The sequence below is a fragment of the Rhinopithecus roxellana genome, chromosome 19 (assembly GCF_007565055.1).
Source record: "Rhinopithecus roxellana isolate Shanxi Qingling chromosome 19, ASM756505v1, whole genome shotgun sequence".
NCBI classification, from domain to species: domain Eukaryota; kingdom Metazoa; phylum Chordata; class Mammalia; order Primates; family Cercopithecidae; genus Rhinopithecus; species Rhinopithecus roxellana.
This window is the reverse complement of record NC_044567.1, coordinates 70,368,605-70,383,351: the sequence shown is the minus strand read 5'-3', so window position 1 is coordinate 70,383,351 and position 14,747 is coordinate 70,368,605. Positions and strand designations below refer to the sequence as shown.

Genomic DNA, 14,747 nt, shown 5'->3' with positions numbered 1-14,747 from the left:
CAAAGCATGAACTCTCTGGCTCAGAACCTGAAAAGGAAGAGGTAGCTTAGGAAGGGATGAGTTGCTGAAGAACCGCTGCAGACACTTACTTACTGATTATCACTTACTGTCACCCGCTAACAGTTGATTTATCTTAAGGCGCACTTACTCTGCCCCGGCGCTGTGGCTTAGCTGGTTAAAGCGCCTGTCTAGTAAACAGGAGATCCTGGGTTCGAATCCCAGCGGTGCCTGAGGTGGTGGGAAGTGATATATTATTGCTGCAAGTGCACTTCTCCACTTTCAAAGTGCCTTTCTGTGTGGTTATTCTTACAAGTCAATCCGTCTTTGGGCCTCCGTTCCCCTGCACTTTTAGTGTGTATTGGAAGCTACAGATTCTCACTTCGCTTTCATGAAGTAGCACGAAGTAGGCACCTCAGGGACTGTCCTCAAGGGTATGGAAGACAGGGCTCGGATTTGGGCCCGTTTTGTTTCCATCCTATGCTCGGGTAGGAGAGGGAGAATGGGAAAGCTGCCACTCCAACGGGGCAGCTGACGGCTGCTGGAGAGAAGGCATGGTCTGCGCCACCGAGCCGAGGCACACGAACGCTGGCGTCTCGAGGCGCAGGGGTGGAGCCGGCTGGAGGCGGGCGTGTTGATAGGCAGCTATAGTTGCGCAGGGCCGAGCCCGCACGCGGCTGTGATGGCCGAGTGGTTAAGGCGTTGGACTCGAAATCCAATGGGGTCTCCCCGCGCAGGTTCGAATCCTGCTCACAGCGTTAGTACTTTTGGTAATAGGTATCTCGGTCCCTGGAGAAGGAAAAAGCAGTTTGTTTTCTAGTTCTTTCCTTGGAGACTCTCCCGCGTTATTCTGAGAATCTCAGGGACTCGGCCGTCAGGGTCCAGCCCGCGAGCGCCCTCTTGCGAATCTCATACTCCTGTCGACCTGCAAAAGCCTTTTTACTGCCAATTTCACTTCCTAACGCCACCACGCTCAGGTGGCTCCTTAGGGCTACTCAGCAATCGTTACTTCCCCCCAATTCATTCACTCTCCTACTCTCCTATGCCACTGCTTAATTCCTACCCTTACCTCAAACTGCGAATCCCTTCTTCATCCTCCCTCAGCTTCTATTTCCTGATTCACTGAGAAAATAAAGCATTCCGGAGTTTCCCATCAACATTCACATCGCACCTACCTACCTACCTACCTACCTACCTACCTACCTACCTACCTACCTAGTTGAGTCTGTGACCACATACTCTTCTTTTCCCTCATTATTGTAGATGAATGCTTCCACCTAAAGCCAACCCCTACTTTTACTAGATTTCCCATCCCCCCGGCCCACTCAAGCAAGGACACTGCTCTTTTTCCTATACCATCAAATTTTCCCTCTCAGCCGGGCGCAGTGGCTCACGCATGTAATCTCAGCACTTTGGGAGGCTTGGCGAGTGGATCACTTGAGGTCAGGAGTCCGAGACCAGTGAAACCCCATCTCTACTAAAAATACAAAATTAGCAGGGCGTGGTGGCTGGCGCACGCCTGTATTCCCACCTACTCGGGAGACTGAGGCAGGAGAAGCACTTGAATCCGGGAGGCGAAGGTTGCAGTGAGCTGAGATCACGCCATTGCACTCCAGCCTGGGTAACAATAGCAAAACTCCATCTCAAAAAAAAAAAAAAAAAAAAAAAAAAAAAAAAAAAAAAAAAAAAAAATCCCTCTGTCCTTGATTTTTCTCATTAGCCTACAAACACTAATTTATCCCAGTTTAGAAGCAAGCCAACAAAAGCTATCTTGACCCCACACGCCCGTCCAGCTACCACTCAATTTCTCTACTCCCTTCTACAGCAAACAGAACAAGTTATCCAATTCCATCTTCCCACTCTCCTTTGGACGCTTTCTAATCATGTGTCCCCCGCCCCCATCAAAGTTGCCGTTGTTAAGGTTGCCGAATGACCATCACATTGCTAAATCTAGTGACCATTACTTAGCTGCAGTTGATGCCGATGCTTACTCTTCCATTAGAAACACTCTTCGTAGGCCGGGCGCGGTGGCTCAAGCCTGTAATCCCAGCACTTTGGGAGGCCTAAGACGGGCGGATCACGAGGTCAGGAGATTCAAGACCATCCTGGCTAACACGGTGAAACCCCGTCTCTACTAAAAAATACAAAAAACTAGCCGGGCGAGGTGGCGGGCGCCTGTAGTCCCAGCTACTTGGGAGGCTGAGGCAGGAGAATGGAGTGAACCCGGGAGGCGGAGCTTGCAGTGAGCTGAGATCCGGCCACTGCACTCCAGCCCGGGCGACAGAGCGAGACTCCGTCTCAAAAAAGAAAAAAAGAAAAACAAAAAACACTCTTCGCTTGCCTTCTAGGACGCTGCGCCCTTCTGATATTCCTTCTACTTCATCAGTAGTAGAAGCTTATTCTCAGACTTCTTTGCTGGTTCCTCACTTTCTGGATCTCTAAATGTTGAACTGTTCCCAACGCTCAATTTTCCAACCTCTTCTCTATCTGTACCCACTACCTTGGTCATTTCCAGTTTCGTGGCTTTACATATCAGGTAATAGATTCATACATCCTAGATTTTCATCTCCAGCTCCAGAACTCTTCCCTGAATTACAGATGCTTATATATTATTGCCCACATACCACCTACACTTGGAAACCTAATACAGATCACAAACTTAAAATGTGCAAACCAAGGCCTGGCGCGGTGGCTCGTACCTGTAATCCCAGCACTTTGGGAGGCCGAGGCGGGCAGATCACCTGAGGTCGGAAGTTCCAGACTAGCCTGACCAACAGGGAGAAACCCGTCTCTACTAAAAATAGAAACGTAGCCGGGCGTCGTGGCAAATGCCTATAATCCCAGATACTGGGTAGGCTGAGGCAGGAGAATCACTTGAACCTGGCAGAGGTTGCGGTGAGCCGAGATCGGGCCATTGCGCTCCAGCCTGGGCAAAAAGGGTGAAACTCCGTCTCAAAACAAAAAACAAAAAACAACCCCCCCCCCCCCCGCAAAAAAACAAAAGTGCAAATCAAACTGCTAGGCTTCTTCCCCAAACCTTCTTCACCCGTGGCGCTTTCATCTCAGTAAATGGAAATTCCATTCTTTCAGTTGTTTAGACTAAAAACCTTAGCATTATCCCTGATTGTTCTCTTTCTCTCCCACTGTACATCGAATGAGCAATTTCTATTTAAAATATGTTAGGGCCAGGTGTGATGACTCACGCCTGTAATCCCAGCATTTTGGATGACCAAGGCAGGAGGATCCCTTGAGTCCAGGAGTTCAGGACTAGCCTGAGCAACATAACAAGACCCCAGTCTGGGGGGGGGGGTGGGGAATTAGCTGAGCATGCTTGTTGTCCTAGCTACTTGGGAGGCTGAGGAGGGAGGATCACTTGAGCCCAGGAGGCTGAGGTTGCAGTGAGCAGTGATTACACCACTGAACTCTAGCCTGGGTGATAGAATGAGAGTCTGTCTCAAACAAAAAAGAAAAAAAGTCTAACATTTGACTATTTGCCATGACCTTCACCATTACACCATGGTCCAGGCCACCCTCATCTCTCACCTAGATTATTGCAATACTCCTCTAAATTATTTCCTGGATAGTTCCATGAGAGTCTACTTTTTTTTGAGGCAGGGTCTTGCTCTGCCTCCCAGACTGGAGTGCAGTGGCATGATCTGGGCTCACTGCAGCCTCCTGAGTTCAAGCGATTCTCGTGCCTCAGCCTCCCAAGTAGCTGGGACTATAGACGTGCACCACCATGCCCAGCTAAATTTTGTATTTTTAGTAGAGATGGGGGTTTCACCATGTTGCCCACGCTGGTCTCGAACTCCTGACCTCAAGTGATGTGCCCCCCCCCCCACACCCCCCAGCCTCCCAAAGTGCTGTGATTATAGGTGTGAGCCACCATTCCTGGTCTCTACTTTTTTTTTTTTTTTTTTTTTTGAGAGACAGAGTCTTGCTCTGTGGCCCAGGCTGGAGTGCGGTGGCCGCCATCTTGGCTCACTGCAACTTCCGCCTCCTGGGTTCAAGCAATTCTCCTGCCTTAGCCTCCCAAGTAGCTGGGACTACAGGCATGCACCACCACACCTGGCTAATTTTTGTGTTTTTAGTAGAGACGGGGTTTCACCATGTTGGCCAGGATGGTCTCAATCTCTTGGCCTCGTGATCCTCCCACCTCGGTCTCCCAAAGTGCTGGGATTACAGGCGTGAGCCACCGTGCTCGGCCGGAATCAGGCTCTTCTCTAAGGAGTCCTGGTTCATTTTAGCAAAGAATGGCATTTAGTAACCAAGATCTGGGCATTTAGTGTGGGATATCATTGTTTCTAGGCTCACTCAGTGGACAGAGTTAGGAAATATGTACGTGTATGCGTTGGGTATGTGTATATATATTTATTTCTATATCTGTACACATAAAAACCATGAATTCGTATTGATACCTCCATTAGAAGACTTCAAAGAGAAATCATATACACATATATGTATGATTATAATGGGGATTGCCAGACGCAATGGCTCACGCCTGTAATCCCTGCACTTTGGGAGGCCGAGGTGGTCAGATCACCTGAGGTCCAGAGTTCCATACCAGCCCGGCCAACATGGTGAAACTCTGTCTCTACTAAAAACACAAAAATTAGCCGGGAGTGGTGGCTAACGCCTGTAATCCCAGCTACTCAAGAGGCTGAGGCAGGAGAATCGCTTGAACCCGGGAGGTAGAGGTTGTAGTGAGCCGAGATCCCAGCATTGCACTCCATCCTGGGCAACAAGAGTGAGATTATAAAGGGGCTAAAAAAGTTCCTTATCGCCAGGCGTGGTGGCTCACGCCTGTAATTCCAGCACTTTGGAGGCCGAGGCTGGTGGATCACGAGATCAGGAGATTGAGACCAGCCTGACCAACATGGTGAAACCCCATCTCTACTAAAAATACAAAAATTAGCCGGTTGTGGTGGCACGGGCCTGTAATCCCAGCTACTCGGGAGCCTGAGGCAAGATAATCGCTTGAACCCGGGAGGCAGAGGTAGCAGTGAGCCGGGACCGCCCCACTGCACTCCAGCCTGGACAATGGAGTGACACCCCGACTCAAAAAGAAAAAAAAAAAAAAAAGAAAGAAAAATTCGTATCACCTAAAGATCGCATAGTTATCATAACATTGTAGTGCCATGCGTTACCTTTGAGGTACACAAATACTTACCCTTGTGTACAGTTGCCTGCAGTATTCAGTACAGTACCATGCTGTAGCTGTACAGGTAGCTTAGGAGCACAATAAGCTGTACAGTGTAGCCTAGGTGTGTAGAAGGCTCTACCATGTAGGTTTGCATCACTACACTCTGTGATATTTGAATAATGAAATTGCTTAGCAACGCATTTCTTTGAATATATCCACACGTTAAGCAATGCATGACTGTACCTAAGACAAAGATCTAGGAGTTAACCCCTTCATGTTTTCTCTCCTCACCACCACCTCAAGGCATTGCCTAGAAGACTGCTCCAGCCCCCAAATGAGCCCTCTGCCTTCATTCTCCAAATAGCAACAAAAGCGATCTTTTAATTTAATCTATCTATCTATCTATCTATCTATCTATCTATCTATCTATCTATCTATCTCTATCTAGAGTCTCGCCCAGGCTGGAGAGCAGTGGTGCAATCTTGGCTCACTGCAACCTCCCCTCTCAGATGCGCACCATCACCCCTGGCTAATTTTTTTTTCTTTTTTCTTTATTATTATTTTTTTCATCAAGACAGAGTCTGGGTTTGTCGCTCAGGCTGGAGTGCAGTGGTGCGATTACGGCTCACTGCAACCTCCGCCTCCGGGGTTCAAGCGATTCTCCTGCCTCAGCCTCCGGAGTAGCTGGGATTACAGGCACACATCATCACTCCCGGCTAATTTTTGTATTTTTAGTAGAGACGGAGTTTTGCCATGTTGGCCAGGCTGGTCTCGAACTCCTGGGCTCAAGCGATCCTCCCACCTCAGCCTCCCAAAGTGCTGGGATTACAGGCGTGAGCCACAGCGTCCGGTCCAAAGTGATCTTTTTATTATTATTATTATTTTGAGATGGAGTCTCGCTCTGTTACCCAGGCTGGAGTGCAGTGGCGCGATCTCGGCTTATTGCAAACTCCGCCTCCCAGGTTCAAGCGATTCTCCTGCCTCAGTCTCCCCAGTAGCTGGGATTACAGGCGTGTGCCACCACGCCCGGCTAATTTTTGTATTTTTAGTGGACACAGGGTTTCGCCATGATGGCAGCCTGGTCTCGAACTCCTGAAATCAGGTGATCCACCTGCCTCGGCGTACCAAAGTGCGCGGATTACAGGCATCAGCCACCGCGCCCGGTCCCAAAGTGATCTTTTAAAACATAAGTCAGAGAATATAACTTTCCTAATGAAAATCCTCCACTAGCTTCCAATTGCCCTTTGACTAAAATCCAAACCCCTTCAACACTCTCCAAGATCCTGTGGGATGGACTACGCCTGACACTCCAGTCTGATCTCTGCCACTCTGCAAATTCTCCATCCCGGGTTCGCTGGACCTCTTTCTCCAGCTCCCACCAGCAAATAGCTCTCCTGCCTCAGAGCCTGTACTTGCAGTTCATTTTGCCTGGACTCAAGGCTGCTGACTACGCTGGCATCAAATGTCACCTCTTCATAGAGGCTGTCTCTGACCACCCAGAGTTAAGTAGTCCTTCACTTTCAAGTCATCGCCATGACCCTTTTGTTTTGTTTTTGTTTGTTTTGTTGTTGTTGTTTTCTTCCCACAGCCTCATAACCATCTGAAGCTATCTTATGTTATTTTTTGCTTTCGCAGTTATTGTCTGTCTTTCCCACTGTAACGTAAGCTTCAGGAAGGCCCAGACCCAATGTACTCCTTCCAGTACTCGGCACACGGGAGGCAACCCCTAAATATGGGCTGACCCAATAAATCCAGCAGCTGCGCACACAGGCATATAGATAGATGCACATATTTTTGTTGTTGTTGTTGTTTTTAAACAACAGTCTCCTTCTGGAGGCCACGGTTACTACTTAGAGCTAAGAAGAGAGCACTGGCAGTCACAGATACAATCCGAGGACGAGACACAGACCCAGACCCTGGCGCAAATAAAACAGGGTGAAGGAAACCGGAGAGACAGCTCCAGGGTGAGTTCCAGAGAGAGAGACCCAGATAGACTAAGACCGAGACAAAGATTCATTCAGCGAACCTAAGCCCCGAGCCCACAGACCTCGGCAGCTACCGCGGACAGAGCCAGGAGGAGGAGAGCGGAGGGAGGCGTAGCGCGCCGGAAGGGAGCGGACCGTGGGGAGCCCCGCCGCCCCGCCCCGCCGCCCCGCCCCGCCCCGCTCACAAGTGGTCGCCGCAGGTGGCGGTGCGCCTGCCCGCCCGCCCTCGGGCCCGACGCGTGCGGGATCAAAGCGGCCGGGAAGGGGCGGGGAGGGGAGGTGGCAGGAACCCGGAGGTGTTAGCGAGCTTCCCAGGGGATGGCAGGAGCGTGGGAGCGCAGAGTCCCGGGAGGCGACAGAGACTCGGAGAGACGACGAGATACCAGAGACCCGAGAGAGCCAGAGGCGGAGATGCAGACGCCAAGAGACCGGAGAGACGCGGAATCAGAGATGCGGAGGAACGAGACCACCGACACCCAGAGAGACCCAGGGTAGAAGTCGCTGAAGATCTGGAAAGAACGTGAGAGACACAGAGATGGAGAAGCTAAGGGGCACTCAGAGACTCAGAAAGGAGGTTAGACAAAAAAGGCACAGACCCATAGACTTAAGACAAGGAAGCGTGCTTCAGAGAGAACGGAAAATAACAGAGGAAGAGAGGTGGAAAGAACAAGGGATTTAGAGTGGGGGGCGGGAAGACCTGGCCCCTCCTCCGTGGGGGGACGAGAGGACCCCTGGGGCAGGGATCCGAGCACTGTGTCCTTTCTCAGGGTCACGCCTGTGGAGGTGCGGGCCGGGGGCGGAGGGAGGGGTGTGGAGGATGCAGGACCCCCAGGCTGGGAGGAGGGGAGAGTGAGGGCGTGCGGAATCAGGGTGTAGGCCTGGAGCTGCAAAATCTGCTATAGTCAAAAGGCTAAGATTTATATTTGGCAGAAATATTTAAGTGAAGATGCTTTTTAGATGCTACCAAATGTATTATCCTCTCTTTGGGGAGGAGAAAACAATTCTTTTGCATTGGCCGGGAATCGAACCCGGGCCTCCCGCGTGGCAGGCGAGAATTCTACCACTGAACCACCAATGCGCGGCTACCGATGTGTGCCAGGAGCCTATCTGAGGTCCTAAGAGGTTGAGGAGGACCCGGACAGGCAACTGTGTAGGTCAGGGAACTGGTCCTGAATAGTTGACGTGGGTGGAGCGCCAGGTCATCCTTCCTCTCGTCCGGATCCGGCCACCGGGCCATAAAGCCGCCCCATATGGCCAGGGGCGGCCCCACACCCGGGTGCGAACAGCCTGGGGCCCCCAGCCTCGAGTGCAGGTGAGAAAAATTCAGCCCGAGCCCAGGTTCCCAAGGAGGGGGGCAGCGGGGGCTGTTGGGGCCACACATTTGCGTTCCCATTTGGCTGAGGGACGGAGAGGGGGAATGTGCTGGGGGCCCTGATCCCAAATGGGAGCTCCCTCCTCAAGGTCTGTGCCTCTCTAGGCTCTGGCTACAGCAAGAAAGGCTCCGTGACAAAACCAAGGTGCGGAGGGCCGTTGGGAGGGCTTGGAGAAATCCCCACTGGTCTCTGACTTCACAGCTATCTTCCGTCTCGGTCTGCAACCCTGTCTTTCCGTGTCTTTATCCCTGGCAACCTGGCTGTCCCGTTCAGTTTCTGATTTATCTTCTCAGGCACTTTGTCCTGAAGCCCCCAAGTGGTCAGGCATCGTTCTGCGGAGGGTCATGTCCTTGGTTTGAGGTGGGTGTTGATCCCTTTTCTGTATCCCTTGCTTTCCCCGTAGTAAAACTGCCTGCTCCCTGCTACCCTACAGTCACCAGGGGCCTCCAGAAGCAAGCAATGCGGGCACACTTGCGTGAGGTGTCCCATCAGTCACACTCCTGAATCTCCTATGACTGGTTTTGAATCAAATACTTGTGCTGTAAGTGAAAAGACCTCTCCACTCCTATGTTTCAAAGACTTGCTCCCTCTGCCTTGAGGTTCCTCCTCAGTCCAGCCATCCTCAAGGAGACCTTTTCCCGAAGCACCTATTTCACTGGGCTTCTGTAACAGCTACTTGGTGTCACGTGGTCTTTTCCATTAGCTACTGCAGGGATAAGCTGGGTCTCTCCTGAGTATCTCACTATGACTCGCCCGAGCCTAGACCAGTGGCCTGTCCGCACAGTGGGCGCGCAGATGTTCGGGGACTTGAATGTAACTGGCTTAGAACAGAGCGCCTCTCCAACCTCCTGGCAGAGCTTCGGTTGAGTCGGACGGATTCACCCAGCACACTCGGGTTGCTCCCTGTCTCGACTAGGAAGCGAACTTCGGGGATGATGTATAAAATTCAGCCTGGGGGCTGAGAGGTGCTAACTTCTATTTCAGGGTTAGTGAGGGTACAGTAAGTCTCCGAGAAAGCTGCAATTCTGGAGGAACTCTGAATTTCATCCACAAGCGAGCTCTGCCCCTAATAACCTCCTCCCTTCAGCTGGGTTCCGCCTCCTTATACAGCCTTATGGTCCGTAAACCAGCCAGTGCCCCCATTCACCCCTCACTTCCCACACTCCCAGGCCAGTTTCTCTACTTCCCCTCCCCCCTTCACTCCTCCTCTTTCCGGGAGCCTCGTGCCGGGTCCTAGAGGGGCAGAATCCGGGTGCCGAAGGGGGCGGGGGCGGGTCCTATCCCTCCTACCCTGGGGCCGAGGAATATAAGGCTCCAGGCGAGCAGGGACCCGGTCCACACCAGGGTCCGGAGGAGCAATGGTCACCCGGGATCGAGCTGAGAATAGGGACGGCCCCAAGGTGAGAGGCGGGAGGGGAGGGAGCAGAGGTCCCTGGTTTGGCCAGGGGACTGGGCCCCTGACGCCGTCGGTCTGGAGAGAGACTGGGGACGCAGGGGTGGAAGGGGAGCCGTGCTCCAGGACTCCAGGAGCCAGGAGCTGGAGAGGAAGCTGCAAAATATGAAGAAGGGGACAGGGGTCAGAGCCAGACCTGAGTGGGCGGCGGAAACATAGGACTAGGGGCCTCGGTAATGGGGGTCGGCACCTTGTGGCCTGGGGAGGGGGCCGGTGTTGGAGTAAAATAAGAAAGTAGAGGGCAAAGCCAAGGGAGGAGGGTGGGAACGAAAAGAGAAGAGGATAGTCACTTGCTCTACGCTGGCTGTGAGGCGGGCGGGGCTGGCCCAAGGCGGTCTTGTAGAGAAGGCCCCGGGGCGTTGGTTCCAGAGGCCTCACACTGGTGGAAGATTTTAGGAGAACCAGTGGAGAAGGTGACGCCTGGAGGGTTTTGAGGGAGAAGAGGCGGCGCGGTCGCGCTAGGTATCTCCCTTTCTATACTCAGGGCCGCCAGCTCTGAGCCCGGCACCGTGCGGCGCACGTGCCTGCGCGCAGAGGGTTCCCCAAGTTCTCCACTGAGACAGAGAGAAACTGCACGAGACGGAGACGTAGAGAGAAAAGAGGAGGAGAGACACAGAGAGGGGAGGAGGGAGGACGAGACTGAGAGAGGAGAATGCGAAGATCCGGGGAGGCGAGCTACAGAAACTGATCTAGGGGCATTGGGAGGGGGAGCGGAGAGGGATCGAATGGGGCCGACCCTAGGCAATCTGGGGTCTTGGGGCCGGGGTGGAAGCCGGGCTCTCCCAGCGGCGGGATCCGACGCCGGCGCGGCCGCGCTGAGTCTCGGTCCGGTCGGCCCGCTCTCCTTTTCCCGCTGGTCGCAGATGCTGAAGCCGCTTGTGGAGAAGCGGCGCCGGGACCGCATCAACCGCAGCCTGGAAGAGCTGAGGCTGCTTCTGCTGGAGCGGACCCGGGACCAGGTCAGTCCCTCCGCTAGCCCCGGGTGCCCAAGCTTCCCGTTTCCGCGTCCCAGGGCTTCCCACTGGGGTGGGGACACATGCTTGGTTGGCAACCCTGGCTCCAAGGCATCCTCACTCGAGTCCCGCCTTTGGAATTCCATCCCAGACCCCCACTCGCTCTCAGAACGCGATCTTCTTCGCCACCCCTCGGGTCTGTAAGTTTCACGCCTGGTTCTGTAAATTTCGCTCCTGGGTTCGGTCCATTTCACCCTTTGGGTCTCTTAACTGTCCGCTTCCCCCTCCCCCATAGCCAGCTTCTGATCAGCCAGCTTCTGTTCTGTCGGGTGGTTAATTTCATTCCCTGGGTTGCGGTTTCAAATCTCCTCCTCAAGCGTTGGGCATTGGTTCCATCCCCTCGGATTGGACAGTTTCGTCTCAGGGTGGGCCAGACCTCCCTTGGTCATCTCCACTCCGCATTTGGTCGCGCGTTCTGTGGGCAGTGCGCAAATGCGATCGGGGGTACCCCCAGCTCCCGCATCCGCCCCTCCCTTCTTCCCCCTGCCACTTTCCCCCTTTCTCCCCACCCCTTTCTGTCTCTGCGCCCTCCCCTCCCGTCTGTAGAACCTCCGGAACCCGAAGCTGGAGAAAGCGGAGATACTGGAGTTCGCCGTGGGCTACTTGAGGGAGCGAAGCCGGGTGGAGCCCCCGGGTACAGCGCGGGGGTGGGGCAGCGGAGGGAGGGAGAGGGGACGCCAGGAGGCTCCGGCCGGGGCAGAGCGGGCGGGCCCTGCGGTGGTTGGTGGGCTTGGGGAGTGGCCGGTTCTGCTCCGAGGCGAGGTTAATAACACCCGCGCGTGTCTGTCTCTGTGTCTCCCTCATTTTCTCCCTCTCTCCGTCCATCTGGCTTCCTGTCTCTGTGCGCCTGTCCGGCCTTGGTATCTCTGCGCCCCACCCCTTCCCTCACCCCTGCTGGGCCCCTGCCCTGCCCACCTGTGCTCCCGCCGGCCGCACCCGCCGCCGCGGCTCCAGGGGTTCCCCGGTCCCCAGTCCAGGACGCCGAGGCGCTCGCCAGCTGCTACTTGTCCGGTTTCCGCGAGTGCCTGCTTCGCTTGGCGGCCTTCGCGCACGACGCCAGCCCGGCCGCCCGCGCCCAGCTCTTCTCCGCGCTGCACGGCTACCTGCGCCCCAAACCGCCCCGGCCCAAGCCGGTAGAGCCGAGGCCTCCAGCGCCGCGCCCATCCCTGGACCCCGCCGCACCGGCCCTTGGCCCCGCGCTGCACCAGCGCCCCCCAGTGCACCAGGGCCCCCCTAGCCCGCGCTGCGCATGGTCCCCATCCCTCTGCTCCCCGCGCGCCGGGGATTCTGGCGCGCCGGCGCCGCTCACCGGACTGCTGCCGCCGCCACCGCCGCCTCACAGACAAGACGGGGCGCCCAAGGCCCCGCCGCCCCCGCCGCCCGCTTTCTGGAGACCTTGGCCCTGAGCCTTGGGGGTTGGTGGGGGCGGGGTCTAGGGGTGGGGTAGAGACTCCAGCCCGAGGGCAGCAGAGGGACCCGGGCGTCCGGGCGAGCAGGTGTTGGGGAGGGCGGCGGGGCGCGCTTGCTCAGTGCGCGGGTGAGATGTGGTCTATATTAGAGTATCTATATAAATATATATTTCCCTGGTTCCTGTCCCTTTTCCCTGCCCCAACTTCTTCCTTGCGTCTAGGATTGTACTCTCTCTGCCCCCGAGCCCAGTCCCAGTCCCTTCCCGAGTCCCTAGTGCATGGAATAAAGTGGTTATTAAATCCCCGTGTGTCCCCGAGCCAGGGGCCTGCCTTTATCTCGACGTCCACGCCCACTTTCCCTTCCCTTCTGTCTCCCACCCTCAGTCCTGCTCTCCATGGCCCAAGCCCCGGGGCAGACAGGTAAGTAAAGAAGAGAGCAGAGCGGGAACTGAGATCGAAATAGAAACCAGGTGGAAAAAGAGAGAGATAGGGTAGGGGGAGAAAAAAACGGATGAAAGGAAAATTTGAAATAAAATCGACTCTGGTGGGATTCGAACCCACAACCTTTGAATTACTCTAATTCGTCACTAGAAGTCCAATGCGCTATCCATTGCGCCACAGAGCCACCTGGCGGGCGGCGGCATCATCTAGCTTACCGGTACTAGAGTGGGAAAGGGGCAGGGTTGGGGGAGTGGGGGGGGCGGACATGCCAGGAACGCGCGGTTTGGATCGCAGAGGCCAAGCCAGGTAGAGGGAGCGGGCGCAAAGCATGTTAGCCAGGTGAGAGCGAGGGTGAACATAGGTCGAAAAAACAGGGAGGGAGAACAACGGAAAATGGGTGAGCGAGCGAGTGCAGAGCTCCGGCTGCCCGCTTGGGGGCTGTTTCCGGCTCAGGCGCTCCCCACTCCCAGATGTAGTCCCACCCAAATAAACTAGTTTTGTTGTAAATTTCTGTGTGTTTCTGTCTCTTCTCGTTTATCTGTTCTGCCATCTGCTGCTATGCGGTCCAGAGTCTCGATAATTCCCCATTTCCAGTCTGAAAGATGTGGAAAAGGAGATGGATCAGTTTGGCACTCTTTAGTTTTGCCCTATTCCTTGCTTCTAGTCTCTTAGGAGGACAACGGGGAGACTGAGTTTTCATTCAGGTAGCGTGGCCGAGCGGTCTAAGGCGCTGGATTTAGGCTCCAGTCTCTTCGGAGGCGTGGGTTCGAATCCCACCGCTGCCAGACCGGAGTTTTTCTGGTGGATCAAGCACTTGATATAATTCCGTTAGGTTCTACCTATTTACATGTAGAAAGTAATTTTATTAATTCCCCTGTTAATAGTTTCACCATTATCTTCCGTGTTTGGTCTTCCAGACAGATCATACTCCTGCATTCATCCCTCAAGCTAAGACCTGATAGTAGCTGCTGAAGCAACATTTCCTTTCTTCATAACATCTCTATTTTAACATATTTTCAAATGTTAGCTCAGCTTCCAAGATATTTAATTTATTGTATGTTCTCCTAACACTGTGTTATAGGACCCAATCACCTGCTAGGAAAAGCACAAATAATTGGTAGTGTCTTAGTTTCCTTTTTTTTTTTTTTTTTTTTTTTTTTTTTTGGTCGGATTCTCTTGGGTCATAGGAGTATCCCCTGGGGGAAAAACAATAGTATGCAACATGCTGGTATCAAAGAAAAAAAGTTAAGGTTCCACCGAGATTTGAACTCGGATCGCTGGATTCAGAGTCCAGAGTGCTAACCATTACACCATGGAACCACGCTCTTGCTGTCCTTCAATATTATGTACATTACTGGACATTCTATTTTGCGTGTCTTCCATACCCGTCACTGAAAGAAAACGAAAATAAAACAGAATCTACTGTTGGATATGGTAGACACCGTTATCGAGCACTTGAAATATATGAATTCAGATGCATTGCCAGCTTCTAAATATCTTCTTTTGAAGGCTTTGTACAAACAAAAAGACTTAAAATTTCATTAATAATTTTAAAATGTTGATTATGTGTTAAAATAAGATTTTGGTATATTAGGGTAAGTAAAATAGATCTGTCAAATTAATTTCGCTTGCTTCTTTTTATTCTTTGTAATGTGGCTACCAGAAAATTTAAATTCGATAATACAGCTCGCATATGTCGTTTTTAAAGTATGTTTATTAACCTCCACCGTCATTTGCTGTATTTTGTGGAAACCAAGTTCCTGTTCCACTTAGTTTTAAAAGCTAGTAACTATTTTTGTTACTATTTTAAGCTAAGAGCGGTACCTAAAAGGTAAAATAATCCGCCCGAACAGGGACTTGAACCCTGGACCCTCAGATTAAAAGTCTGATGCTCTACCGACTGAGCTATCCGGGCCCTTAACTCAGTGTTTAC

The 14,747-nt window shown here is 53.1% G+C and overlaps 1 protein-coding gene and 7 non-coding genes across 8 annotated transcripts; 4 read left to right on the top strand and 4 right to left on the bottom strand.

Moving 5' to 3' along the window:
- Positions 1-156: 156 nt before the first annotated feature.
- On the top strand, positions 157-230 carry TRNAT-AGU. The gene has a single exon. It is a non-coding gene; the product is annotated as a tRNA-Thr (tRNA).
- Positions 231-673: 443 nt separating this feature from the next.
- On the top strand, positions 674-755 carry TRNAS-CGA. The gene has a single exon. It is a non-coding gene; the product is annotated as a tRNA-Ser (tRNA).
- A 7,377-nt stretch (positions 756-8,132) lies between these two features.
- On the bottom strand, positions 8,133-8,203 carry TRNAG-GCC. Its single transcript has one exon. It is a non-coding gene; the product is annotated as a tRNA-Gly (tRNA).
- Positions 8,204-9,839: 1,636 nt separating this feature from the next.
- HES7 (hes family bHLH transcription factor 7) lies at positions 9,840-13,321 on the top strand. Its single transcript, XM_030923982.1, has 4 exons — positions 9,840-9,898; positions 10,815-10,910; positions 11,511-11,598; positions 11,919-13,321. The coding sequence occupies exons 1-4, from the start codon at positions 9,857-9,859 to the stop codon at positions 12,368-12,370; spliced, it is 678 nt and encodes a 225-aa protein (XP_030779842.1). The 5' UTR covers positions 9,840-9,856; the 3' UTR covers positions 12,371-13,321.
- TRNAR-UCU lies at positions 12,910-12,998 on the bottom strand. The gene is given in 2 exon segments: positions 12,910-12,945; positions 12,962-12,998. It is a non-coding gene; the product is annotated as a tRNA-Arg (tRNA).
- Positions 13,322-13,517: 196 nt separating the features above from the next.
- Positions 13,518-13,599, top strand: TRNAL-UAG. Its single transcript has one exon. It is a non-coding gene; the product is annotated as a tRNA-Leu (tRNA).
- Positions 13,600-14,062: 463 nt separating this feature from the next.
- TRNAQ-CUG lies at positions 14,063-14,134 on the bottom strand. Its single transcript has one exon. It is a non-coding gene; the product is annotated as a tRNA-Gln (tRNA).
- Positions 14,135-14,656: 522 nt separating this feature from the next.
- TRNAK-UUU lies at positions 14,657-14,729 on the bottom strand. Its single transcript has one exon. It is a non-coding gene; the product is annotated as a tRNA-Lys (tRNA).
- Between the last annotated feature and the right edge of the window lie 18 nt (positions 14,730-14,747).